The 27990-nt window shown below is 46.0% G+C and overlaps 1 protein-coding gene across 1 annotated transcript; it reads right to left on the reverse strand.

The window, feature by feature from the left end:
- Positions 1-175: 175 nt before the first annotated feature.
- Positions 176-27109, reverse strand: PPT1 (palmitoyl-protein thioesterase 1). Its single transcript, XM_040469775.1, has 9 exons — positions 26965-27109; positions 22669-22778; positions 22319-22446; positions 21938-22008; positions 20023-20125; positions 5644-5734; positions 4291-4389; positions 2931-3002; positions 176-1721 (listed from the first exon to the last, which is right to left on the reverse strand). The coding sequence occupies exons 1-9, from the start codon at positions 27086-27088 to the stop codon at positions 1599-1601; spliced, it is 921 nt and encodes a 306-aa protein (XP_040325709.1). The 5' UTR covers positions 27089-27109; the 3' UTR covers positions 176-1598.
- Positions 27110-27990: the final 881 nt, after the last annotated feature.

Genomic DNA, 27990 nt, shown 5'->3' on the forward strand with positions numbered 1-27990 from the left:
TTACTGGTGGTATTTGCTGTATAGAGATTAATACTTTTTTTGAAGTAAACTCCACCCCCAACATGGGGCTCAAAACTCACAACCCCTAGGTCAAGAGTCACATGTTCTGACTGAGCCAACCAGGCGCCCTGAGGTGTATGTAAGAATATTGAAAAGAAAGAAAAAGGACACTAAGGATAAGAAACTATTCTTTATTTTAGACAATGTCATAAAACTTTTTTCACGTTCCCCTACTTGTTACCCTTAATCCTCATCTTTTAGTTGAGAAATAAGGCTTGAGAAAGGTGAGGGGAAAGTCATAAAGGGTAAAGTTCGCAGCACTAACAAGGTGCTTCCCTCCTGCATAGCTATCATATCTCAAATTGGCATTCTGGAAGAACAGTCTTCCAGGAAGTGCTGATAGGTTTTCTCTAGGTGGGGAGGGGGCGGCCAAGATGTCCATGCTCCGTGTGGGAAACAGTAGATTAAGGTTAGTTTTCTTTACTCTAAAAACAGGAATTCTGAGTCATTAATATTCGAATGTGAGTTGCTCTCCAACAGGAGAAAAGGTGTATACAATGTTCCCCAAACTTTTTGAGCAAATCATCCTTTTTTTCATCAAATACATCAGATATAGTTTACAGCGTACTGATAAATACGGTTTTTTGAGATGGGAATTAGCCTGATCTCTTCCCCTTTTTCCTCCCATTGTCTGCTAACACCAGCAACAGAGTGCCTCTAGAATCTAGACCACTGGTCATACTGAGAAAGGACAGGTTAATCAAGGATGGAATGGGAAGAACCAGCTGCCTTGTCATTTTTCATTTCTACTTGTACATTGTTTTTTAAATTCAAGTATAGTTGACATAACAGTGTTATTGCTGCTTGTACAATTTTTTCACTCCCCTAAGTTAAGCAAGATGTACACCCCCCTCCCCTCCCTTAAGTAATCCAGTTGGGTGCCACTTCCCTCCTTTTGTGACAGAGCACCTAATTCATCACTACCTGAAGGGACAAAAAGAGTGCTACCGAGACCAGACGGTGGCCTAGCAGAACAGATCAAATGCTACCACAGGACAATATACTGAGAAAAGAGAGTAGCCTCAAGAAATTCTGCAGAAACATTAAGCAATACTTTAAAAAGCGCTGGTTGAATCGCCACCAGCAAAATTGAGAGAGCATTTATGGTCACCTCGGGCCTGGATCCCGGCTACCTCTTGGCTTGAAATGTGGCTAGGTTTTCCTGAACAAGGTGTCTGCCTTTAGACTCTAATTGCTTTAGTTTCAGCCTCTTCTGGGCCTGGGCACAGTTCTGACACTGATCTGCAGCAGACTCTGTTTCCTAAGACAGCCTGACCACATTGAGGGGTTGTAAAATAATCTCCATGCATGGTTATTAACTAATTAAACTTGCATTCAACACCATATGCTGATAGGATGAGGCAAAGGATAAGGTTCGAATCTTAGATCTTTCTGAGCAGGGCATGTTAGGTGATAAGTAGAGGGAAGGATTAGTTGCAAGCTGGATGTGAGCTCAGGCTGAGGCATGAGGGGAACTGTCTCCTACTGGTTCAGAAGCGCTTGGGGCTCCCTGAGCTCTGATGCAAACTACAAGGGTTTCATTCAAGGAAAGGTATGATGTGGGCATAAAACCATGCTTCCGACAGTTGAAGATGGTCCCCTTCTACAGCCAGGAACACTAGCTGGCCAGCATCGTCCATTTTCTTTAGCCCCAGGCGGTCCTGCAGAGAGAAAGGCCATAGTTCGTCAAGAGGCCTAATGAAAAGTTTTACAGTTAAAATACAAAGAATGTTCATTGGCGATAAATGCCCAAAAAGCAGTCTCTGCCCTGCGTAGTAAAATTTAGCTGTACTATCTGTCGAAAATGCCAAAAAGGATACCTCCTTCCAGTTTTCCTCCTAAGCATTCGAAACACACATGTAATTGAGACTGTTGTCTGGAGTTCTATATTCTTTCTGAAACTTTCCTAAAGCTTCTGGAGGACCACCTATGTGGGTGGGCAAGCCACAGACAAAACTGCCTCAAAATGTCAGTTAAGTGAGACTGAGCCAAAGACAGGAAAACATTAACTTAAAACACAGCCAACCCTTCAATAACAAACCTCAAGACGCTTTCCCATCCTGCAGCTGAGGATGGCATTACCCACGGAGCCACAGAACACGTACGGCCGGGAGGACGGGCAGTCGACGGTGCCGGAGTGTTGCTTGTAGCTTACCATCGGTTTGGCTTTCACGATAGGGAGGTTCTTAGTTGTAATCTCCAAAGCTCAACAGACCCCAGCTTCCCTTTCCTTTGATCTCACCCAAGCTGGGGCACCAGATGCAGGAGAAAAGCTAAGAGAGGAGACCACTGGCCTCTGAAGGCAAGTGGTGCAGACAGCACTTGTGACTTTTGGGAGAGTCCCAACAGCATGGAAGGCTCCAGAACTAAAGGTCATGAAATGGTGCGACCTCTGCTTGAGAAACAGCGGGGGGCCTACTGCGCTTCTTCGGGCTCCTGCAGGAGCTCCCCCGGTCACCGCCCTAAATTTCAAGATGGGACTTCGTATCTGTTCATGTTTTAAAGTAACACCTCTCCTATGTTTTCATGATGCACGGGGGATTCTTGGATTTGCACCCTGCACAGCAGCAAAAGAAGCCAGTTCTGAACCTTTTTATCAGAAGGAAGGAGCTGGAGATGATGTGACCGTTGCGCATACTTGAAAACCACGAGGTACAGGTCTTTCATTTGGGATCTACATTTCTGTAAACCGGCGCCTGATAAGCTGGTGTAACAATCAGCACCCTAACAAGCCTCACCCGTATCAAAGCCGGACGCTTCCGGGCACCCACAGCTCCCAGGTGTACGGGACCGGGTCTATCATCAAAGAACCTAGCAGCTTCAGGAACCAGAAGCGGAAAAAAAACAGCACCCTTCTCCTCCCCAGTTACCTGTGTGTACAGAGTGGTCTCCTGCAAGGGAATGGTTTCCTTGGCTTGGCCACTTCGGTAAAATCCAAACCACTGCAGGAGACGAGGAAGAAAGGTCAGATCAGATACACAGCCACACACTGTCAGACTGAGACTGGCTGGTCGTTAAGATAACCAACAGTATCACAAAGTTGTAGCGAAGAATAAAAATAGAGCCTATCTGAGTCATCTCTTTTTCAGGGTGGATCCTGAGGGAGGAGTTCATCTTTCCCCAGAACTTTCTAATTCTCCGGAATTCCTGTTTCCTACAATTACTGAGCACCTATGCTGTGAAAATCCTCGTGCTAAATTCCACACCCGAAAAAAAAAAAATATATATATATATATATATATATGGCCCCTGTTTTCAACAGTCTACGGAGGCACAGAAGCAACTGTGTAGCACAAGGACCAGCAAACTTTTCTGTAAAGGCCAGATACAAAGTATTTGAGGCTTTAAGAGCCACGTGGGTACAACTACCCAGTGCTAAAACAAAAGCAGCCACTGACGATATTTTAAAAAGGAATATGACTAATAAATAAATAAAATTAAAACTGAATATGGTTGTATTCCAATAAAGGTTTGTTTATGGACCCTGAAATATGAATTCATATAATTAATGTCATCAGATATTTTGATTTTTTTTCTAACCATTAAAAAGTGGTTCATGGGCCATACAAAAGCAGATGGCAGGCTGGATTCGGCCAGCAGGCTGTAGTTCGCTAGTCCCTGGTGGCCTGACATAATGTGATGATTCTGCAAAAGAGAGAGCAAATTCTACTTGGAATAGGGATGGCATCCTGGATGGAAGAAGTGACCACTTGAGCTTGGCCTTGATAGATGAATAGGAGCTCATCAGGTGGAAAAGCCCAGGGAAGGGAACTCTAGAGACTAAAAAGCATGAACAAAGGCAAGTAAAAGAAACACAGGCCAACTCTGGGTCACTTCAAGAAGTACAAGATGGCTTGATCCTAGTGTATGAAGCGGGTAATGAAGGAAGACTGAGTTGAAAGGACAGGTCAAGGCAGACCTTGCGTGCCAGCCTCAGGGATTTACAGACTTTGGGCTGGTGGTTTGGGTCACAGGTCTCTTGGAAAATGTGGTAAAAGCATTAGACCTTTCTTCAGAGAACACAACTTCATAATTTTGCAAATAATTTCAGGTGGCGGGGGTTCCAGCCCCCACTGTCCCAGTTCTAGACCTCAGGTGAAGACGCCCTAAGCTACACAAGAGGTGGCGGAAAGAGACTGAAGGTTTTTCCCCCAGCAGGCAGCTGTTTTTTAATACCATTTACTCCTTCGGTCTCCTGGCATGTTTTGCTGTGCCCATACAGTGTCTCACCTCAGAATCCACCGGGTCCACAACGGAATCATTCAGGAATTTCACCATCACAAACTTCTTCAAGGCCATCAGGTTTCTCTTGTAGGACTCATTGACACCCTGGAGGAAAGGCCAGCAGTATTTCAGGGACAACATCATCAGGTTCCAGCAGGGATGTTAAAGCCTTTCAGTGCTCTGGTCTCCCCGACCCTGGACCACCATATTTCTTTTCCATGGTATGGACTGCTTTTCCAGCTCCCTGCCCAGAATGTATCTTGTACAGCCTTTTCTTACCATCCTATCTGACAATACCCCAACCAACCAGAGCACACAGACGCCAGCGGCCATGAGTCTGTCACTGCACTCTATAGCCATCCATCACACAGGTTAAAGGCTACTACCCAGAGAAAGCCAAGGCAAAATGAGAAACTACACATTCTGAGTGGCTCTGCAATACTACTCTGTTTGTCCCCTACTGCCCTTCAAATTTTGTTTTTAAAAAACAAAAATCGGGGGCACCTGGGTGGCTCAGTCCGTTGAGCATCCGACCTCGGCTCAGGTCATGATCTCACAGTTTGTGGGTTCGAGCCCCGTGTTGGGCTCTGACAGCTGACAGCTCAGAGCCTGGAGCCTGCTTCGTATTCTGTGTTTCCCTCGCTCTCTGCCCCTCCCCCGCTTGTGCTCTGTCGCTCGCTCTCTCTCAAAAATAAATAAATACAATTTTTCAAAAACAAAAATGGGCACCTGGGTGGCTCAGTGGGTTGAGCATCTGATTCTTGATTTCAGTTCAGGTCACAGTCTCTGTGCTGAGCATAGAGCCTGCTTAAGATTCTTTCTCTCCCTCTGCCCGTCCCCCTGCTCACATGCACATGCGCGTGCTCTCTCTCAAATTAAAAAAAAAAAAAAAATTTAAAAACCCAAAAATTTCGAGATAAGCCCGCTATAAATTGAGCCATGTAGTTTACCAGAATCGCTCAAACCAAGCTCATGCCTGGGACCCACTCCGCAGTCTCTCTTCTAAGTAAATCTTGCTTCTGAGAAAATCTGACCCCAAAGGGACCCACTAGGAAGGCTTCCCTCAGTAAGACAGCAGCTGCGAAGTTCCACTTAAGCCAGCCAGCAACCTGCTGAGCTTACCCTGCTTCTTCAACACAAGGAAAGGAAAAGGACCTACAGGGAGAAAGCCAGAAGAATCTCAGCCTTCCTAAAAGGAAACAAAGTTCAGAAGAGCACTGCCTCCCAAAAAACAGAACTTCTGCTTCCCAGGTTCTGCCCAGGATACGTTGGGTAAACAGTCACAGCTGATCTGTTCGTACTGCCCCAGAAGCAAAATGAATGCACAGCTACGGATGGCAGCCTGGGATGGGTGCTTACTCTCTCCTGGTTAATATCTGCCAAGAAGATGCTGTGGTTGCGGTACATGTCCTCCTTTATGGGGTCGTGCCAGTATTCTGCTTGCACCAGGCTGCAGGAAGAAGAAGGAATGAGTGAAGGGGACCGAGCTGCAGGTCAGTCAGCGCACTGGGTGCATGCCCCTGTGCCTAGGGGACCATGCACAAAGAGACTTCAAGAGGACGAAAGATCGGAGCCACCAAGTCCCAGGCCTGGCCCGTAAATAGAGCAGACAAGCCTTCCACTGATGAAACAGTTCAAGAGCCCCATGAACAAGACACCGGAGGCAAGGAAGTGCTACTTAGCACGATACAAGAGTCCCACAGAGTTAGGAAAAGGACTCATCAATATTGGTTTCACCATGGCCGTGAGCCCTACCACACTTATACCTCCAGGTCAGGGTGGCACAGGCTGTCCCGCCCACAACCCCACCTCCTTCACCCTCCTCTGCTTCCCACTCCTCCCGAGAGACTCAGCCATCACCACCTCTGTCTCCTCTGCACCCAACCATCCCATCACTCTCTCTTCATCCACCTTGCCATCCTCAGGCTGGGAGAGAGGTCTAACCTTTCAATCACAAAGCGTTTTTCCTATCGTTGACCGATGACACTAGTGTGCAGGATTCTGGTAGGTCACACGATTTTTAAAGACAAGAGGCAGGGATCTGGTGTTGTTTATAGCATTAGTTCAGACAGGTTTTCACGTCCTTTTACTTTCCCTCCAGTCTCTCTGCTTCCCCTCCCCTCCGGGCCTTCCCCCACCCACGCTGACCCCTCCCCAAGTCCTCCTTGCAGGCACTTCCACTCAGTTCCCGTATCCACACCAGGATCCACACCGCAGCATTTCCACCGAGAGCTGAGCATGAACCTGACGGGAGAAGTCCTCTGGGGCAAAGGAGGAGTCAGAACACAGGTGGGGCTCTCTAGCCCAGTCTGGCAGGGGAAAAAAGAAACATTTCTACACCACGAACTCTCCAGCCTGAGTGGAAGAGCTGCCTCGGAGGTGATGATCCAGAAAGTTCCACTCAGCAGAGCAGGAGGGCATGAGAGCCCAGTGGAAGCAGCAGAGGTCAGCGCTCCTCACGCCCAGGGCAGGTGCGACTGAGGTCAAAGGGGGGGCGCTGTCAGCCCGTCGGCAGTCAGAGGGATGTTCTATAATTTCTTTATAAATGTTTGGGAAGTGGGGCGCCTGGGTGTCTCAGTCGGTTAAGCGTCCGACTTCGGCTCAGGTCATGATCTCACGGTCTGTGGGTTCGAGCCCCGCGTCGGGCTCCGTGCTGACGGCTCAGAGCCTGGAACCTGCTTCGGATTCTGTGTCTCCCTCTCTCTCTGCCCCTCCCCTGCTCGTGCTCTCAATGTTTAGTTTTCACTGATTTTTAAACATGTGATGAACTCCGACCACTTATGAAATACTGACATCGGCACTGGTCTAACACTGTGGTCGCTCACCCTGTGCGAGCTGGCTCCCTGTCCCCCCAAGGACGACTAGCTCCCTCAGCAGCGACACGCTGGCTGGCGCTCAGCAGGACGGCTCTGCCGAAGGGAAGGGACCGAGACAGGGATGCCAGACAAGCTCCAAAACAAGTCGGCTGGCGCTGAAGGAGGGGTAGGATGTGGAGATGTGAGCAGAAGGGAAGGCAGGACGGTGAGAACAAGGGAAGAAGCTTCAGGAGTGGGCGCTCAACAGTGTCATACGCTCAGAAGCGGTGAGCCTGAGCACACACACGTCCACACAGGCGGCCAGAGTTCCTTCAAAAAACGGTAAGTGAGGGGCACCTGGGTGGCTCAGGCAGTGAAGCGTCTGGCTCTCGGTTTGGGCTCGGGTCATGATCTCACCGTTCGTGAGTTCGAGCCCCACGTCGGGCTCTGTGCTGACAGAGCAGAGCCTGCGTGGGATTCTCTCACTCCCTCTCTCTCTCTCTCTCTCTGCCCCTCCCTGCTGGTGCATGCTCTCTCTCTGAAAATAAATAAATAAACTTAAAAAAAAATTTTTTTTTAAATGTCAAGTGAATAAATGCAAATGTCTTTGGATCTTGCCAGACCAGGTTCCGGACACCCAGAATGACAGCGGGGAGCCCAATGGCTGAAAAGGCGGTAGTCCAAGGTCACCTTTTTGTGTGAAAAGGAAACAGAGCTAAGAAGGGGCAACAGGAAGAAATGAAGGACATTTGGTTTGCGAGAAGCTGGGTGCACAGGCAGCAGTGGGGGGAAGGGCCTGCGGCTGAGCAGAAGCTGAAGTGCTGCGGGAGGTGGAGACGTGGGGGGAGGCGGACGGTTCTTCAGGAGGCAGAGAAGAAACATGGGCTCGTACTATTATCACCTCCTTCGCACCAGTGAAGGGCCAAATTCAGGGAGGTTAAGCACCTCTCTCAAAACCGCTACACAGTCACAGACAAGGTAAGCTAGGAGCCTAAATCTGTCTGAGTCCACACTCTTTCCAATGCAGCCCGCTCACGAGGCTGTCAGCGCCCCAGAAGTTGGAGCCTTTTTTTCCATCTTTCTGTTTTTAACGTTTATTTATTTTAAAGAGAGAGAGGAGGACAGAAGATCCACAGCAGGCTCTGTGCCGACAGCCAGGAGCCCAGTGTGGGGCTCCAACTCGCAAACCATGAGATGGGTGACCTGAGCCAAAGTCGGGACACCTGACTGAGCCATCCAGGCACCCCCACCCCCACCCCCTACTCCCCACCACCCCCAGTTGGAGCCTCTATCCCTGAGGCCTGCTCTAGCCACTGTGGCTTAGAGACAATAGTAGAAGCATGAGTACAGCACTTACATACACTGGGCCTCTTCTAAGCACTTGACATACATTAACCTATTTAATCCTGACAAGAATTCCATAGGGGAGATGCTATTATTAGCCTCGTATTTACAAATGAGGCAGCCATACCCAGAGTGATTAAGCAGCTCGCCCGAGGTCGTCCTGCTGGGAGGTAATAAAGCCAGAAGAGCCTAGCAGGCAGTCTGGCCCCCCAAGCCTTGCTCTTAACCACGATACATGCGTACTGTCTCTGCGGACTGTGGGGTGCACACAGCACCCACAGCCGTGTATTGCACAGACCCAGGTTGGAATCATGGGTGTTTGCCTCTCTTAGCTGGATTATAATTATATTTTTTAAGTAATCTCTATGCCCAACACTGGGCTCGAACTCACGACCCCGAGATCAAGAGTCGCAGACTCTTCTGCCTGAGCCAGCCAGGCGCCCCTTGAGCCGGATTCTTTGCAGGGTTGTTGTGAAAATTAAACAAGAGCCGCAAAGCTCGGTAGTGTGTCCACGCGTGGCACAAATTCCACAAAAGGTAGTGCTCTCAGACCTGTCACCATCCCCTTCTGTCCCTCCTCTCCCACGCTCTGAAGCCAGCTGCTTACCAGCAGGCTCCCGCAGAGTCCGCAAGGGGAAATGCTGCTCAAGTCCTAGAGTAAGAGGAACACGCGCCTGAAGGGGAGCGAAAGGAAGGCAGCAGAGCGTGCGCTGAGGGGATGGCCAAACGCTAAGAAGGTCTGATCTAAATCACAAGATGAGTTTTGGTAGAATCTGACAATAATTTAAACTCCAGATGAAGGGCACAGTGAAACCGTCTGACTTCAGCTCAGGTCGTGATCTCACAGTTTGTGGGTTCGAGCCCCGCGTCGGGCTCTGTGCTGACAGCTCGGAGCCTGGAGCCTGCTTTGGATTCTGTGTCTCCCTCTCTCTCTGCCCCTCCCCCACCCAAGCTCTGTCTTTCTGTCTCTCTCTCAAAAATAAGTAAACATTAAAAAAAATTTTTTTAATAAATAAACTCGAGATGAAACAATAAAAGTCCAAGCACAGCCAAGACTTGAAGAGGAACTGGGTAAACGTTGCTATAGTAACTGAAGTAGTGTGGTCGCTGGGTGGAAATAGACAAATAAGCCAATGGAACAGAAGCGTAGCCCAGAAACAGACTCAAGCATAGAAAACCCCAGGTAGATGAAGAGCATGAGAATAAAAACAAAACGTTTTAAAAAAATGAGAGGAAAATATGGGGAGAAAATATGGGGAGGAGAATAGCTTTGAACATCAGTCAGAAGGACTGATAAAGTGGCCTGAATCCAAGTCAGAAGGCACTGCCCCAGATGCTGGTTGTACAACACTATGAAGGTACTTAATGCCCCTGAACTGTACACTTAAACATGATTCAAACGGGGGGCGCCTGGGTGGCTCAGTTGGTTAAGCATCCGACTTCAGCTCAGGTCATGATCTCACAGTTCGAGAGTTCGAGCCCCACATCGGGCTCTGTGCTGACAGCTCAGAGCCTGGAGCCTGCTTTGAGTTCTGTGTCTCCCTCTCTCTCTGCTCCTCCCCCGCTCATGCTCTATCTCTCTGTCTCTCTGTCTCTGTCTCTCTCTCTCTCCTTCAAAAATAAATAAAAACATTAACAAATTTTTTAAATGATTCAAATGGCAAATTTTTATGTTTTATATATAATATAAACATATTATATATAAACATCTATAAACATATATATGTTTTACCAAAACTTAAAAAAGTAATGTAATACACCCAAACCCAATGAATTATACACTTTAAATGAGAGAACTGTATGGTATGTGAATCGTAGCTCAATAAAACCATCTAAAAACCAAACTGCAGTCAGCTGAGCATCCAACTCTTGATTTCAGCTCAGGTCATGATCTCATGGTCATGGGACAGAGCCCCATGTGGGAATGGAGGCTGCTTATTAGGATTCTCTCCCCCTTCCTTTGCCCCTCTCCCCCTAGTGCATGCCCCCATGCACTGTCTCTCTCTAAAAAATTAAAAATTAAAAAAAAAACTAAAAATAAAATAAAAAACCTGTTACATGAAACGAAGACACCATAAGTAAAAAGATGACCCACGGGCTGGGAGAAGTTAAGTGTAACATACCTAACAAAGAAAGGCTTAGTATTCATAATACGTGTGCACATGTGTGTATATACTTACAAATCAGTAAGAAAAAGAGCATCCAACAGAAAAACAGGCAAAAACTAGAATAGGCAATTCACAGAAAAGGGACACCCGAGCAGACAACAAATGTGAACAGATGTTCAAGCTGTCCAACAGCACATACAGATTGGAATGCAAAACCATTCTGCACACATCTGACTGACAGACATGTGACATAGGATCAAAAGTTAGTAAGACGAGGGGCGCCTGGGTGGCTTGGTCAGTTAAGCATCCAAGTCTTGATTTTGGCTCAAGTCATGATTTCTCAGTTCGTGGGATCGAGCCCTACGTCGGGCTCTGCACTAACATCACAGAGCCTGCTGGGGATTCTCTCCCTGCTCCTCCCCTACTCGCACGCGCACGTGCTCTCTCTTTTGCACTCACCCTCCCTCTCTCCCAAAATAAATAAACTTTTTAAAAAATTATGTTTATGAAGCATTTTATTTTTTTTAATGTTTCTTTTTGAGAGAAAGAGAGAGAGAGACACACAGAATCTGAAGCTGAGCTGTCAGCACATATCCTGACATGGGACTCGAACTCACAAACTGTGAGATCATGACCTGAGCCAAAGTTGGATGCTTAACCAGCTGAGCCACCCAGGAGCCCCAGTAAATAAATAAACTTAAAAAAAAAAAAAAAAGACTGGAGAAAACAGGAACACTCACACTCTGTTGGTGGGAACAGAAATTGGTACAACCACCTTGGCAATACCCAGTCAAGCCTAAAATGCACATGCTAACCACCAAAACAGCAGCTCAGTGCACTGAGTGTTTTCAAAGTACTGTTACTATGTTAAACACTCTACACCTATTAACTCATTTAACCTTCTTTACAATTCGTAAGGTATACTTATTGCTCTGTTTTACAGATGATGACACTAAAGCGGAGACGTTACGGAGCATTCCCCAAATTACCCAATGAATCACTAAAAGTCTACATGTGAATTCTGCTAGTAAATTCTTGTACGAGGACAGCTAAGTAATAGAAAATACATATATTGGTCTCCAACCCCGGTTCCTGGCACAGAGCTCCTAAAACCTTGTAACTTCCTAAGTGTTATGTAAGAATACTGGGAGCATCTTTTGTCCTACTCAGGAGGCTCTGGGTGGGCTCCTAGGTGGTTCCTGGAAGGGGCTGGTCACCAGAAAGACCAAACCTCCACCTGAAGCTCGGGATTTTCAACCCTGCTCCCCATTCTCCAGAGAGGGGCTGGGGGCTGGAAATGGAGTTAGTAACTCTGAAGTAGGCGTTCAGAGAGCTTCCAGGCTGGTGAACACATCCACACCAGAAGGGTACCCACCCCAGCTCCTGCGCTTGGGACCCCAGCGCTCCCAGACCCCACCCAGTGTATCTCTTCATCTGGCTGTTCAACTGTATCTTTTATCATACCCTTTAATAAACTGGTAAACATGTCTCCTTGAGCTCTGTGAGCCGCTCTAGCAAATTAGTCAAACTGAGGAGAGGGAACCTCCACTTTGCAGCCAAGTCGGACAGAGGTTGTGGGTAACTCGCAGACCTACTACTGGTAATGGGCATGTGGGGGGTTGGTAGGCTTGTGGGAGCCCTTCACCTGCGGGATCTGACGCTACCTCCAGGTAGACAGTGTCAGAATTGAGTTAAATTGTAGGACACCCAGCTGATGTCACAGAGAATTCGTCAGTGTGGGAAAACCACCACACATTTGGTGACCGCAAGTGAAGTGTCCTGTGTGAGTAGAGTAGTGGTGTAAAAGTAAAGGAGACACGCAGGAAGATAGACTGGGCTTTTCAACACAAGGGTGTTCTCTCAAAGTTGTTTGTTATAATGAGAAACTAGAAATGCCAAAATGTTTGTAATATGGAAATCAATACACTGTGGTAGTCACAGAATACAGAATGCCATGTAGCAGTCAAGACGAATGAACTAGGGTGCCTGGGTGGCTCAGTCGGTTAAGTGTCTGACTTCAGCTCAAGTCATGATCTCTCAGTCCATGAGTTCCAGCCCTGTGTCGGGCTCTGTGCTGACAGCTCAGAGGCTGGAGCCTGCTTCAGATTCTGTGTCTCCCTCTCTCTCTGTCCCTCCTCTACTCACGCTCTCTCTCTCAAAAATAAACATTAAAAAAAAAAAAAAAGACAAATGAACTAGATGTATATGTAACCACATGTTTAGATCTCAAAAACATAATATTGAGTGAAAAACTCATTTGCAGCATAAAGTGCACAAGATATTCATAACGTTTTAAATATATAAAATAATACTATTAAGGATAGATATGTATATAAATATACAAAATATTAAAAAAAATTTTTTTTCAACGTTTATTTATTTTTGGGACAGAGAGAGACAGAGCATGAACGGGGGAGGAGCAGAGAGAGAGGGAGACACAGAATCGGAAACAGGCTCCAGGCTCTGAGCCATCAGCCCAGAGCCTGATGCGGGGCTCGAACTCACGGACCGCGAGACCGTGACCTGGCTGAAGTCGGACGCTTAACCGACTGCGCCACCCAGGCGCCCCATATACAAAATATTTTTAATGGACAGAATTTTTTCAGTTTTATTTATTTATGTTGAGGGAGACAGAGACAGCAGGCGCGGGGGAGGGGCAGAGAGAGAGGAAGACAGAGAATCTCAATCAGGCTCCGAGCTGTCAGCACAGAGCCTGATGTGGGACTCGAAACCACAAATTGTGAGACCATGACCTGAGCCAAAACCAAGAGATGGACACTTAACCGAGTGAGACACCTGGGCGCCCTTCTACTACTCTAATTTCTTGACAATGGTTGTCACCAGAGAAGGAGGACAGAGAACGGAACCTGGCAGAGATGTGTAGAATTCAGTGTTATCTGAAATGTTTCAGTTCTTAAAATATCTGAGACAAATATGACAAAATATTAATTTTAGGTCTCAGATTACATTACTCCTTATACTGTTTTGAACAGTTAAAAAGTGCTTAAGGGAGCTTCAGTGGCTGCCTCAGTATTTCCAGAAAAGGGGGTGGCAAGTTGAGGGTGAAGGCATGGGCACAGTGGGACACCTGTGGATGAGCGCTCTATGAGAGCTGCTGGGGGCAGAGGCCCTGCCAAGCACTGGGCATGCAGGGCTGAGGGCCGTGGACCAAGGGGAGCGCCACTTAGGAGAGCAGAGCTGGCCCAGAGGAAGAGGAGAGGCCAAGGCTGAGGCCAGGGCAACAATGCAGTATTCCCTGGGGCAGGGATGAGCACAGGATAGCAAGGTGGAAACTGGAAGAAGGAAAAATCCAGGAAGGGCTGCCAGCTTCTCAAAGGGGAACTAGAAGGCAGACTTCACATCCACAAGGTGAGAGAGAACGGTCACCCTCACCATTCCTCACTGCTGCCCGCACTGAGCCTGGCCAGGGGCTGGTGCGGGAAAAGGCCTCCCTCACTAGCTTCCCAGAGTACTCCATTCAATTTGCTTTGCTAAGGCTGAATGATCTCAACAGTGTAGAAGACATCTTGAGGGGTCCCTGCCTAAGTCAAAATCAACCCTCCCTTGTCTGGGAACTGTATCCTTCCTGCCCTGCCCCTCCTGGTTACAGGGGCAAGTATAACTGGTATGTAAGGTCCCACTTCTGTGGCCACAGTCGATGACAGAGACCTGACCTGAGCTGGGGCATGGTCCCTTCCTCAAGAATCTGGACTGGGACAGAAGATTCCAGCCTCGCCTGAGATAATAACCTAAGCAGAGATGATTAAAAACTTAGAAGCTGGGGCACCTGGGTGTCTCCGTCGGTCGAGCATCCAACTCGGCTCGATTGGTCGAGCATCCAATCTCATGGCTCAGGTCGTGATCTTAGGGTTTGTGAGTTCAAGCCCTGCATCGGGCTCTGTGCTGACATCGCAGAGCCTGCTTAGGATTCCCTCTCTCTGCCCCTCCCCTGCTCAATCACTCTCTCTCTGTCTCAAAATAAATAAACTTAAAAAAAAAAAAACCACCCAAAAACTTGGAAGCTGGGCAAGGCCACCTTTTGCCATGTGGGTGGCCAGAGAGGCTGGTGTGCGTGGAGAGAGGTAGCAGCAATGCCAGCTGGAGACAGATGGACCTGGCTGGCTGTGACTCCCATTCCTCGATTCTAGAACCTCTGAAACCTTGAGTACCAACAGACTATGAACTACTTTAAAAATTTACTTTGGTTTGGTTATTCGCCTGCAACGAGAATCCTTCTGGGTACAAAGGGCAGCCTAGGAACATACTGCCAGGAGAACACAATCTCCTTCTGTCCCTTTACACCCTCACCTCCCCCTTCCCGCCTCTCTACTGGGACTACCTGCCTCTTGAAATCTCATACTGACCATCTGCTAACCGGAGATATACATAGAAATATAAAATAAACTTTACAAAGAAAAAGCAACCCCATAAAATTGGAGAAGTATCAATCTGTAAATGAACTGGTGAGAACTCAGAATCCGTTCCCCAGGGAAACCATGCGATACATGCTGAGATGTATCCTGGCTTGCAGTCTAGTTCAGCTCCATTATGAAACGTATCTCGTGTCATTCCACTTCTCTCCATCTCACTGAGCGTCCACACCACCAGCACCTCTTAGCAAGACGCTGCAACAGCCCCTGCTTTTCCTCTACCCACTTTCCAATCTGCTCTCTACAAAGCAGTGGAGACCTTCCAAAAACATGGATCGGGCCATGTTACTCCCTTGCTTAAAACCTGCCAGTAGCTTCTCCTGATGTTTTGAAGGAAACCCAAACTGCCGACGTGACCTGCACGTCCCTGCCGATGTAGCCCCTGCCAACTCTCCCGTCTATCACTAAACTTGCTGCCAGGGCCTAGAACGAGCCCAAGGTGTCCCAGGATCAGGCCTTTGTGCCTACTGTTCCCTCCGCCTGATGGCTCTTCCCTTAGCTCCTCCTGTGCTCCCTTTCATCTTTCAGATCCCGGCCTCAATACCTATTCTCCAAAGACCATTTTGTCCAGAGTAGATACGGCCTCCACTACCCTCCGCCACTGCATCCTGTTTCTTTCCACCACGGCCTTAGCACTGTTAGGGGTGGTCCCTGCCTCTGTTCACTTGGAGCCTCCTTTTCCCCACTGACAGGTTACTGCATGACAGCAGGGACCGTCATTGTCTCATTCTCCCTTTATCTGCCAGACCTACCACAGGGCCTGGCAAACTGCAGTGCAACAGCTGATGGAATTATGAATGGAATGCTTTAGAACTGCAACTAAAAGAAGACAAAACCACTGCAATACTTAATAAATAACGGAAACAGGAAGTTCAAGTTGAATAAATACTTGAAACACAACACCACTAGTGGTAACAGCCCAAACCTGCCTACTTGGTAAGAACTGAGCACGGCACTGAATTTCTGTGCAGGGAAGTATTACCACGTACTCCATGCTGGGGAAGAGGAGGAGGTTTGAAGACATACTAGGCCACGTAACTAGACGGGATAGAACTGAGTGTCTCCCAACAGGTGCCTAGAAAGAGGGGCATTCTTTTTTTTCTCCCATGTCTGAAGAGGTCTTTATTTTCCCTTCACATCTGGTTGCTCCTTGAAGGTTGGGCATAGAATTCTAGGATGGAAATCACTCTCCCTTAAAACACAATGGTACTGTGGGTGCGTGGGTGGGGTACCTGGGTGGTGCAGTTGGTTAAGCATCTGACTCTTGATCTCAGCTCAGGTCATGATTTCACAGTTTGTGAGTTCGAGCCCCGCATCAGGCTCTGTGCTGATGGCGTAGAGCCCGCTTGGGATTCTGTCTCTCCCTCTCTCTGCCCCTCCCCTGCTTGTGCTCACTCACTCTCCCTAAACAAATAAATGAATACATTTAAAGAATTAAAAAAGAACACAAAGGTACTGGGTGGCTCAGTTGGTTAAGCCTCCGACTTCGGCTCAGGTCATGACGTCACGGATTGTGAGTTTGAGCCCCACATTGGGCTCTGTGCTGACAGCTTAGAGCCTGCTTGGGATTCTTTCTCCCTCTCTCTCTGTTCCTCCCCATGCCCTCATGAATAAATACACATGTACATAAATAAGGACACAAAGGTACTGCATCACTGCCTTCTAGCTAGCAGTGCTGCCGGCAGGAGGGGCGGTCAGTAGTACGGATTCTGTGGGCGGCCTCCCTGGGGTCTCCTCTTTACCCCGGTGCTCTGAAATTTCACAGGAGCGTACCTCAACGTGAATCTTTTTTCACTGTTGCCCTAACCACTTAGCGAGCCCTTTCTGTCTGGAAACTCATGTCCTGTCGACCGGAGAAATTTTCTTGTATTGCTTCTTTGGTAATTCCAATCCACCCTTTTCCTCTGGATGACTTTCAGAACTCCTATGGGTCAGAAACTGGACTTCCCAAACAGATAAATGTCTTTCATTTTGTCAGTTCTCTTTTTTTTCCTTTTAACCTCTTTGAGTTTTTGTTCTAATTTCTAGATTTCCTCGAGTGCATATTCCCATATTGTGCTCACATTTTTGTTGTTGTTGTTTATTTTTAATTTCCAGGATCTCTCTTTGACTCTCTGATTGGTGGTTTCATTCACATTCTTTTCTGGTGCCCTGGATTATAATTCTTTATCTCCAAAGATAATAATTATAGGCTTTTTTTTTTTTTTTTAGGTTTTCTTTGGCTCCTTGAACTGCTATCTTTTCTTTCTAAGTTGCTTTTTATACTTTTTGTTGGTTTTGGTCTGTCTTTCACCTTAGACGCTTTCCTCAGATGTCTGACTGGGGGTCCGGGCTCATGGTTTATACAGACACCACAAAAGCTGACTGGAGGCTCCTCATGTGAGAACAGAGCCTACCTCCTGGTGGCTTCACGTCAGGGGGGTCAAGAGGAATCCTATCATCTTGGAGGATTCCAAAACATCAACCTGTAGATCTTTTCTCTGGGGCCAGTCAGGTTTTCCAGAGACGGGCCTGCCGCTGAACAACACCCTAGCAGGTAAGAAGCCTCAATGCTACCATTCTGGGAACTGAGTGGGAGGGAAGGGGGAAGGCGTGGGTTTTCTATGTGGTGTCTTACCACCATCCTGTGCCTGTTGTCTCAGAGGCTGGCACTTCTCTAGTTAAATTGCTCCAGAGAATAAATTTTGCTTTTTTTGTCACAATGGGGGAGGAGCAATCACTTGGATGTGCACTCACGGGAACCGGCGGTTTGATCATTCCTTATATAGAAAATTTTTTCCCCAACAAAAAGTCCTGTTTTTAGCCCCAGGCACTTATCTCTACCTTCCAAAGGATCTTATGCACCTCATTCCTGACCCTTTCTGGAGCTATAAAAAGTGAATCTGTTCCCTTTTTGTCAGTGCATCCTTCTATAGACATACAAGGTTTCAACGTCTTCTGCTAAAACAATTATCACTCATTCATCTGCTTTCTTTTAAAAACATGTTGACATCTTTTATTGTCTCTTCTCTCCTGTTTTCTCTGCCCTTGTGGGTTTATTACTTTTTATTCTTTTGCTACTAGTTGATTATTATTCCAGTAAAAGGAGGAAGTGAAGACAAACACATCAATCTACCACTTTTAATCAGTTACATGTGACTGGCTCCCCGCCATGACTGCTCATTTATAGTCACTAATAATTCTGATTGCCAAGGGTTGTATTTGGTTCACAAAAGAAACACAAAGAAAGAAAACGTTGAATTTTTCTGAGGCATCTGGGCAAGAGTTAGAAGAATAATAAGTAAAGAATAAATAACAATGAAGTTTAAAGAAGTCACACATATCCATGAGCAGAGAGAACACGTAGAATATAGACAATCGAGCTGTGACTAGTCAAAACAGTTAGGGGTAAAGCTTAGCAGAGGTTTGAGATGCCTAATGGAAAAGGGGGTGGAGACATAGAAGTATCTTAGTTTCAGGGTGCCTAGCTGGCTCAGTCGGTGGAGCATGTGACTCTTGATCTCGGGGTCATGAGTTTGAGCCCCACATTGGGTGGATTTGAGAAAAATAAAATCTTAAAAAAAAAAAAAAAGTATCTTAGTTTCTTTCACTGACCACCAGGTGGCACTACTGACCCAACACAGCTTTGTCGCTGTGCATGTAGCCAAAGGGTAGGAAAGGAAGAGAGAGCTAGCCGTAGTTGTTTCCATATGTGAGTCACTGGCAAGGCTGAACCCTGGAAAATGGCTTCAAGGAAGTGTTGTATTGAAGAATTGGTATTAGACAAGAATGATATGCTTTGAAAACCTATAGGGTAGGGGCACCTGGGTGGCTCAGTTGCTTGACTGGCCGACTTTGGCTCAGGTCATTATCTCGCGGTCTGTGAGTTCAAGCCTCGCGTCAGGCTCTGTGCTGACAGCTCAGAGCCTGGAGCCTGTTTCAGATTCTGTGTCTCCCTCTCTCTGACCCTCCCCCGTTCATGCTCTGTCTCTCTCTCTGTCTCAAAAATAAATAAACGTTAAAAAAAAAAAAAAAAGAAAACCTGTAGGGTAGCTACCAGAGCCATACTAGTCGATGCCAAATCTGTTATTGTTTAGAATACTCCACACCTACTAAATCCAAATCTAATCTCTGATCCCAGGAATGAAGCCCCAGGATCCATTTTAATGAATTTCCCAGGGGTTCTGATGTACAATTTAAGTTTGGAAACAATTGAAAAGAATACACTCCAAAAGTGATTCTGTACATTTTTAAATATCCAAACACATCTGAGTAGTTGCAAACACTGACATAGGAGGCTAAACCCTCGTTACTGACAACACAAAGAATCTGTCCTCCAAAATATATACGGTAATTTCTTGGGCTTGGGATTTTTTTTTTTTCAACATTTATTTATTTTTGGGACAGAGAGAGACAGAGCATGAACGGGGGAGGGGCAGAGAGAGAGGGAGACACAGAATTGGAAACAGGCTCCAGGCTCTGAGCCATCAGCCCAGAGCCTGACACGGGGCTCGAACTCATGGACCGCGAGACCATGACCCGGCTGAAGTCAAATGCTCAACCGACTGCGCCACCCAGGCACCCCTTGGGATTTTTTTAAAGGCTCTTTTGTTAGTTTTTTTAAGATGGAAATTTATTTTGTTTTTAATTACATTCTTTCTATATTAAAAAAAAAAATACCCTAAGAAAACCCTGGGTGGCTCAGTTGGTTAAGTGCCTGACTCTTGATTTTGGCTCAGGTCATGATCTCACAGTTCGTGACTTCGAGCTCCATGTTGAGCTCTACGCTGATGGTGCAGAGCCTGCTTGGGATTCTCTCTCTCCCTCTTTCTCTCAAAATAAATAAAATAAACTTTATATATATGCATATTAAAAGAATACCCTCCCTTCCTTTTTAAAATTAGTATTAAAGCAGTTTTAGGTTTACAATATAACTGAATAGATAGCACAGAGATATTTAAAAAAAGCCTCTCATTTGAATATCACTGGCCCCTACTCCTGGAATCACTGCTACCATGAAAGTCAGCATGATATTTTCATGCAATGACAGTTCTGTATCTTTTTTTAGCCAACCATACATACCGTTCTTGAACAGCTTTGTTGTAAGCCCCAACATTCAGTGTTTTTCTGATCAAGTCACAGATGTGAGAGCTCTCCCCTGGGCACCGAGGGAGTCCATAAACACCTACAACAGCAGAAGCCAAATATCCATTCTTTCAAGAATTGTGTACTGAGTAACTACTATGTGCAAGGCACTGTGAGGAACAAAACAGACCTGAACTAACCTCTGATCTTGTTCACTTATTCCTCAAGAAAATATGTATTGAGGGGCACCAGGGTGGCTCAGCTGGTTAAGCGTCTGACTTCGGCTCAGGTCACAGTCTCACGGTTCATGGGTTCGAGCCCCACATCAGGCTCTCTGCTGTCAGTGCAGAGCTCACTTTGGATCCTCTGTTCCCCTCTCTCTCTGCCCCTCCCCTGCTTGCTCTCTCTCTCTCTCTCTCTCTCTCTCTCTCAAAAATAAACACTTAAAAAAGAAGATAACGTAGAGCATGCATACCATAACCAGCTTCCCCCTGACGCTCCTATACTCTTTTCTGCCTAAGGACCTTGGCACCGGCCGGTCCCTGGTAGACGTATTTCCTCTCTCACTGCTTCAGTGGTTGGACTCATTTCATCTCTCAGGTCGGAGCTTCGGGAAGTCACATCCGACTCCACTAACTCAAGTAGTGCCTAACCCCAATTCCTACCCTTCCCCCAGTTATACCTTCCACCTTCATCATCCTCATCAATAACATTTTCAGGGTTGCCCGGCATAGTTCTAACCATATGTCGGCAATAATTCATTTAATCTTCATGACCATGAAGAGAGGAAATCATTATTTGTACCATATTACAGATAAGAAACTTCTAAACAGGAAGATGAAATACTCTGCCCAAGGTTAGATACGAAGTGCTAAGAGTCAGGATATGAACACAGGCAGTTTGGCTCTAGAGCCCACACCTTTAACCACTGCCCTGTCTCTTAAGTATTATCCTATTTTTTTTTTAACGTTTATTTATTTTGAGAGAGAGGGAGAGCAGGCATGTGCATGACTGGGGGAGGGGCACAGAGAGGGGCAGAGAGAGACATGGGGCTCCAACCCACAAACCGTGAGATCATGACCTGAGCCTAAACCGAGGGTTGGACGCTTAGCTGACTGAGCCACCCAGGGACCCCCTGTCCTATTTTTTTTTTCCTTGATCATAGTTTTCACTCTCTGTGGTTATTTATTTCCTTGCTTCATTGTCTATTTCTTCCCTACCCCCCAACTAGAATGTTAATTTCCTGAAGACAGGGACCTTGTCTGTCTTACAGATTTTCAATACATGTTTGTGGACTGAATGAATGATAAGGTTTTTACCAACATGCATTTGAATAACACTTGTGTTTTTTAAAAACAAGGAGCATGGGTGGCTCAGTCAGTTAAGCATCTGACTCGCGATTTCGGTTCAGGTCATGATCTCATGGTTCGTGGGACCAAGCCCCATGCTGGGCTCTGTGTTGACAGTGCAGAGCCTGATTGGGATTCTCTCTCACCCTCTCTCTCTGTCCCTCCCCAACTCATGCACACGCGGGTGTGCGTGTGTGCTCTCTCTCAAAATAAATACACTTTTAAAAATAAATAAACAGGGGCGCCTGGGTGGCTCAGTCGGTTAAGCGTCCAACTTGAGCTCAGGTCATGATCTCGTGGTCTGTGAGTTCGAGCCCCGTGTCAGGCTCTGTGCTGACAGCTCAGAGCCTGGAGCCTGTTTCAGATTCTGTGTCTCCCTCTCTCTATGACCCTCCCCCGTTCATGCTCTGTCTCTGTCTCAAAAATAAATAAACGTTAAATTTTTTTTTAATATGAATAAATAAATAAATAAATAAATAAATAAATAAATAAATAAATAAATAAAATCAAGTGGTGGTGTGGATTAGAACAGAGAAAAAAGGAGACAAAGAGGCCAAGGTTACCTTGATGTTGTCCCCCAACCGAGATCAGATTGATCATGGGTGGTGACGGGCATCTCTGAGCCACTGCCCTCCTGGGGGAGAAAAGGATTATCAGATGGAAATGTATCATCAACCACCAACTTCCCAGATGAAGTTACTTCATTCCCTGTGATTCCCCAAAGCCAGGGAGTGTCAGGATTTCCCCCAGATGGCCAAACAAATCCTTATTCTTTCACAGAAAATAAAGTTCCATAAAGCTTTTTACATGGAGACATCTTAGAATAGTGTTCCTTCCAACATAGATGAAGAGCTCAGAAGAATTAGAGGAGTGGCTAGATCTGAATGAAAGAAAAAAAAATTCAATCCCACGTAAGTCGTATGACATCACCGAACAGGACTTACAGAAATTGGCCTCCCTGGGAGAATCCCATAGCATTGTAGCCTTGCTGTAATTTAGGGTCCTTAGCCAGAATCTGACACACTGTTGTTACTTGGGAATTGACATTCAAGAAGAAGCTGTTCTCCACATCCTAAAAGAGGAGCCACAGGGGAAGGATGGGGATGAGAACCACCACTGGTGTCTTCTCTAAGAAGGCAAATTTGTTTCGTTGGAATCTGCACACAAGCCACTCAAGAGTTAAAGTATCATTGCAAGATTTGCTGCTAAAAATGCAAGACAAAGCATTTTAATAGTACATTCTATGAAATCAGTCAGCAAACCTTCAAAGGAACAGAGCTGTGAAGGGCCTTACCTCCATCAGGGTCTTCCCAATCTCTAAAGATAAGACATAAATTCCAGGTATTTTCTTCTCAACCATTTTTTTAATAGCACCCATGCTTAAGGGATTACAACAGCTGTCTCCTAGACAACAAAGACAATGGCAGATATTCATGAACCAGGTTACATAGTTTTTAAAAAGTTTTAAGCTTCAAAGGGCATTATAAAGAATGTGAAACATGACATGTCTGGGTGGCTCAGTCGGTTGAGCGTCCGACTTCAGCTCACGTCATGATCTCACGATTTGTGAGTTCGAGCCTCGCATTGGGATCTGTGCTGACAGCTCGGGGCCTGGAGCCTGCTTCAGATTCTGTGTCTCCCTCTCTCTCTGCTCCTCCCCTGCTCACACTCTGTCTCTCTCTCAAAAATAAATAAAGATTAAAAACAAAAATTTTTCTTGAAGTGAAACATACAGAATGGGAGAAAATACTTGCAAAAGGAAAAAAATAAAAAGGGAGAAAATATTTGCAAATCATATATTTGATAACGGTTTAATACCTAGGATACACAAAGAACTCTTACAACTCAACGAGAAGTTAACCTAATTTAAAAATGGAAAAGGGACTTGAACAGACATGTTTCCAAAGGAGATATACAAATGCCCAACAAGCATATGAAAACACGTTCAACATCGCTGGTCATTAAGGAACTGCAAATCGAGGCACCCCGTGGCTCAGTCAGTTGAGCGACCGACTTTGGCTCCGGTGGTGAGCTTTGAGCCCCGCATCAGGCTCCCTGCTGTCAGCGCTGAGCTGGCTTCTGATCCTCTGTCCTCCTTTCTCTCTGCCCCTCCCCACTCTCAAAAATAAACACTAAAATAAATAATTAATTTAAAAAAGGAAATGCAAATCAAAACTATAATGAGATACCACCTCACACCCACTAGGATGGCTTTAATTTAAAACACTGGAAAGTAGCAAGCAAGGATGTGGAGAAATAGGAACCCTTGTACATTGCTGGTGGAAATGTAATATGATGCAGCCATCGTGAAAAGTTTGGTGGTTCCTCAAAAAGGTAACCCTAACAATTACCATAGGATGCAGCAATTTCCCTTCTAGATATCTACCCAAGAGAAATTAAAACATGCCCATACAGAAACATGTACCTCAATGTTTACAGCAGCACTACTCATAATAGCTAAAAGGTAGAAGTGACACAAATGTCCACCAATGGATGAGTGGGTAAACAAATTGTGGTAGACACATACAGCGGAATATTATTCAGCTGTAAAAAACAAAAGAAATACACATGCTACATACATACGTACATATGCTACAATGTGGATGAACCTAAATTCACATTAAATTCACACTAAATTCACATTATTATAAGTGAAAAAAGCTAAACACAAAAGGTCACATAATGTTTGATTCCCTTTATATAGGATATATCTAGAACCAGCAAATCCATAAAGACAGAAAACAGATTGGACATTGGACATTGGACAGGAAGTGTTGGGAGTGGGGAACAGAGTGGTTACTTACGGGGTACAGTGTTTTCTGGGATGATGAAAAAAACTTGAAACTAGAGAGGAGCGCTGGTAAAACAATATTATGAATACACTAATTGCCACTGAATTGCATACCTTAATATGGTTAATTGTAGGTTACATGAATTTCACCTCAAAAAAAAAAAAAAAAGACCATTTTTTGTGTGGCTCGTGTTTTCTCAAGTAATAACAAACTTCAAAAGCCCACACAATACAGTTGGGACACCGAATTCATAACTGAAAAGTAAGCAGAGGTGCATATTACCCTGCCTTATCATTTGGAACATTTGGGGTTAGTAGAGTCAAGAGCACTTAGGAATCAAACTCAAGGACTAGGACTAGGGAAAGAAAAGTGAAACGCCTAGGGCACAAAATTTCAGGAGGTACTCACTCGCAGGTTCGTGCAAGTGCTGACCCTGAACTTCTACGAGCTAGAAAGTGAGTGCCTTCTTAACTTTTGCAATGTAGGGGTCTCCTTGCCTTGTCCTACTCCCAGCCCTGTTTCTTTTCCTGTTTCAAAGAACTAAAACCAAGAACTGGAAGAAAAGTGACTGGCCGCTCAGTTGGAGAAGTAGGCTGAGATCATTTTCCATTTTGAGCTTAATCATCCCATTTCTAACTTAAGAGGAACCTTAAGAATTCATTTTTAAAGAAGGAAAAGCTGAGGCTTAAAGCATCCTCTATTTGTCTCATAATAACTTCTTTTAACTCCACTGTAGTAGCCCTGGAACCCAGCACAGAGCTTTGAGAAAACTCTTTATATTTGCTGACTGTAATTCCTCTTCAGGGTTTTCTTTCTTTCTTTCTTTCTTTTCTTTTTTTTTTTTTTTTTAAACGATTTCATTTATTTATTTACTTACTCTAATTTGTTTTAGAGAGAGAAAGAAAGAGTGCGAGCGGGAGACAGGGGCAGAGGGAAAGAGAGAGACTCTTAAGCAGGCTCCATGCCCAGTGCAGAGCCCAAGACCGGGCTCGATCTCATGACCGTGAGATCGTAACCCGAGCAGAAATCACAAGTCAGATGCTCAACCAACTGAGATAGCCAGGCACCCCCAAAACTGCTTTTGTTAAGGTTATTAGTGATCTTCAGATTGCTAAATCCAATAAGCAGTTCTCACTTGACCTGTTGATAAAATTCCATGCAGCTGATTACTCCCTTCCTCTGGAAACATTTTCATTGGACTTCCGGGACATTGCACTCTTCTGACTTTCCTCCACCACCACCGTCTCCTTAGCTAGTTTCTCCTCCTCTCAACCTCCAAATGTTGGCAGCGCCTCAGGCCTCAATCTTTACACCTCTTCTCTCCTCTGTGTACACTCGCTCCCATGATCCTGCTCAGTCTCATGGCTTTAAATGCCAGCCACACACTGAAGGCTCCCAACATAAATCTCCAACTTGTATTTCTGTCCTAGACTCCACACTCCAAATGGCTCTACAACATCTGGATGTCTAACAAGCATCCCAAATCTAGTAAGTCCAAAAGCAGACTACTGATCTTCTCCCGACCCTAAATTTGCTCATCGTACAGGCTTCCCCATTTTGGTAAAATGACAACTTCATCCTTCAACTTGTCCAGCCCCCAACCATGGAATCATCCTTGACTCCTTTCTTTCTTGCTCATCCCAAATCTAATCCGTTAATAAATCCCATTGGTTCCACCTTCAGAAGATACACAAACTTTGACCGCTTCTCAATATCTCCCCTATTACTATATTGTTTCAGGTCACCACCATCTCTTGTTTAAGTTGTTGCAATTGCTTCCTAACTTGTCTCCCTGCAAATGTCTGTGTCCCTCTACAACCTATTCTTAATATAGCAACTAGAGTGGTCCTTTTTAAAGTGTAAGTCATATTATGTTACTCAAGTGCTCAAATCCCTCAAGGGCTTTCCAACTCATTGTAGCCAACTCCCTTTGTAGGCCCCAGCATCCCCATCCACCCCAACCTAAACCCCTATTTTCTTCTCCTTGCTCACTCAGTTCCAGCCCCGCTGACCTGAATGTTGTTCCTCCAACATATCAAACATACTTCTGCCTCAGGGCCTTTGCATTTGCTGTTCCTTCTACCAGCTATCCACAGGGTATCCTCCCTCATCCACTTCAGCTCTTTGCACAGATGTCACTTTCTGGGTGAATCTTTTCCTGACCCTGCTTATAAAATTGCAAGCCCCCATCTCCATTTCTCTCTCACTCCCGGCTTTACTCTTCTCCATTGCATTTGCCACCATTTTATTTAAAACATATTACATGTTTTAGTTATTTCTTTATAGTCTGTGTCTCCCCCTGGAAAATAAGTTCTGAAAGGGCAAAGACTTTGGTCTGTTTAGTTCACGGTCTTATCTTCAGCATCTAGTAGGTGCTTAATAACTACGTGTTAAATGGAAACATGAACCTTAGGTACCTAACAAATCTCTATTCAATGTGCGAATGAATAAAAGGATGGATGTCCTGGTCATGCAGCCACAGCCAGGGCTGCCTCAAGTGCCAGACGCTGCATCCTGACGCCACCGCCGTGAGAATTAAGCAAGAACCGCCCAAAATACCCTAACGCAGCGCACGGGTCTCTGTCAGAGCTCACCAAAAGAGAGCGACTTCTCCTCTCTTCCTTTCCAATGCAGAGGAGCCCCCCGCCCCCCCACCGCACCCCCAATCCTAAGACGTCGGGCCAGCCTGCTGCTGTGCGACCACGGTCCTCGCTCTCCACCTCGCACTCTGCCGATGCGAACCCAGGTTGGGAAAGAGGAGTCGCCAAACCCTCCTGCTTCTCTCCTCCCTCACTCACCCATCCCATGCCAGATGACCAGCGGCAGCGGCACCGGCGGGTCGAGATGCCCCAGTGCAGGTGCCGCGCAAGACCCCGGCAGGAGAGCGACGGCCAAAAGCCACAAACAGCTGGGCGACGCCATCTTGACCCAATCACGTGACCGCGCTCCCGGGGCCTGGACCCGGCGCCTGCGGGGGCGGACCGCGCGCTCACCCCCGCCCGCCACCATCAATCAAAATGAATGCCCGGGGTCATTCAACGCTTGCTGCACATCAGACGTTCTTCTGTGTGCTTTTTCCCTGTTAGCAAATTTAATCCTCGTAACGCTGTGTACGCTTCTCCCCATTTTACAGGTCTGGACACTGAGGCGCTGAGAGTTTGGGTCAGGTGCAGAGTTCACCGAGATAGCAAGTTGGTGGGTCCAAAGTGGTTACTCAGCTGACGAACCGGACTGCCTTCGGGAGAAAAATGCTTTGCGGAGGGAAGAAAGGAAGGAGGGATTCGGCTCTCTATTAGAAATGGAAGGTGAGGGATCATTTCCAGCCAGGGTTAATAATGGCAGGTGTGGTATTCGTCCTGGATCTTGAAGCAAAAACAGGATTTCAACAGGCAAAGATGAAATGCAGGAGGACTGAGATGAGCCAAAGTATAGAGGTGGAAAAGAATGGTGTGGTTGTTTTGTTTTTTTTTTTTTTTTTTTAGAAGTGGCAGGGCTTCCCGACTGACAAGAACATGTGTTGGATGTGGAACTCACTGCCACTTCCTGGTTTAATCTCAAAGCTGGATGATTGCGGAGCCTTTCACTCACCATTTCTCCCTCTCTAGTATATGTGCTGCCGAAACGAGCACTCCATTCCCCCTTTTAATCCGCTCTATGTTCTATTGCCAGATTCATTATTTTAACCCACTTTCTTTTATTTATTTATTTTTTCAATTTACATCCAAATTAGTTAGCATATAGTGCAACAATGATTTCAGGAGTAGAGTCCTTAGTGCCCCTTACCCATTTAGTCCATCCCCCCTCCTACAACCCCTCCAGTAACC

Source organism: Herpailurus yagouaroundi, unplaced genomic scaffold (genome assembly GCF_014898765.1).
Source record: "Herpailurus yagouaroundi ecotype Mexico unplaced genomic scaffold, PumYag 77, whole genome shotgun sequence".
Taxonomy (NCBI): Eukaryota; Metazoa; Chordata; class Mammalia; order Carnivora; family Felidae; genus Herpailurus; species Herpailurus yagouaroundi.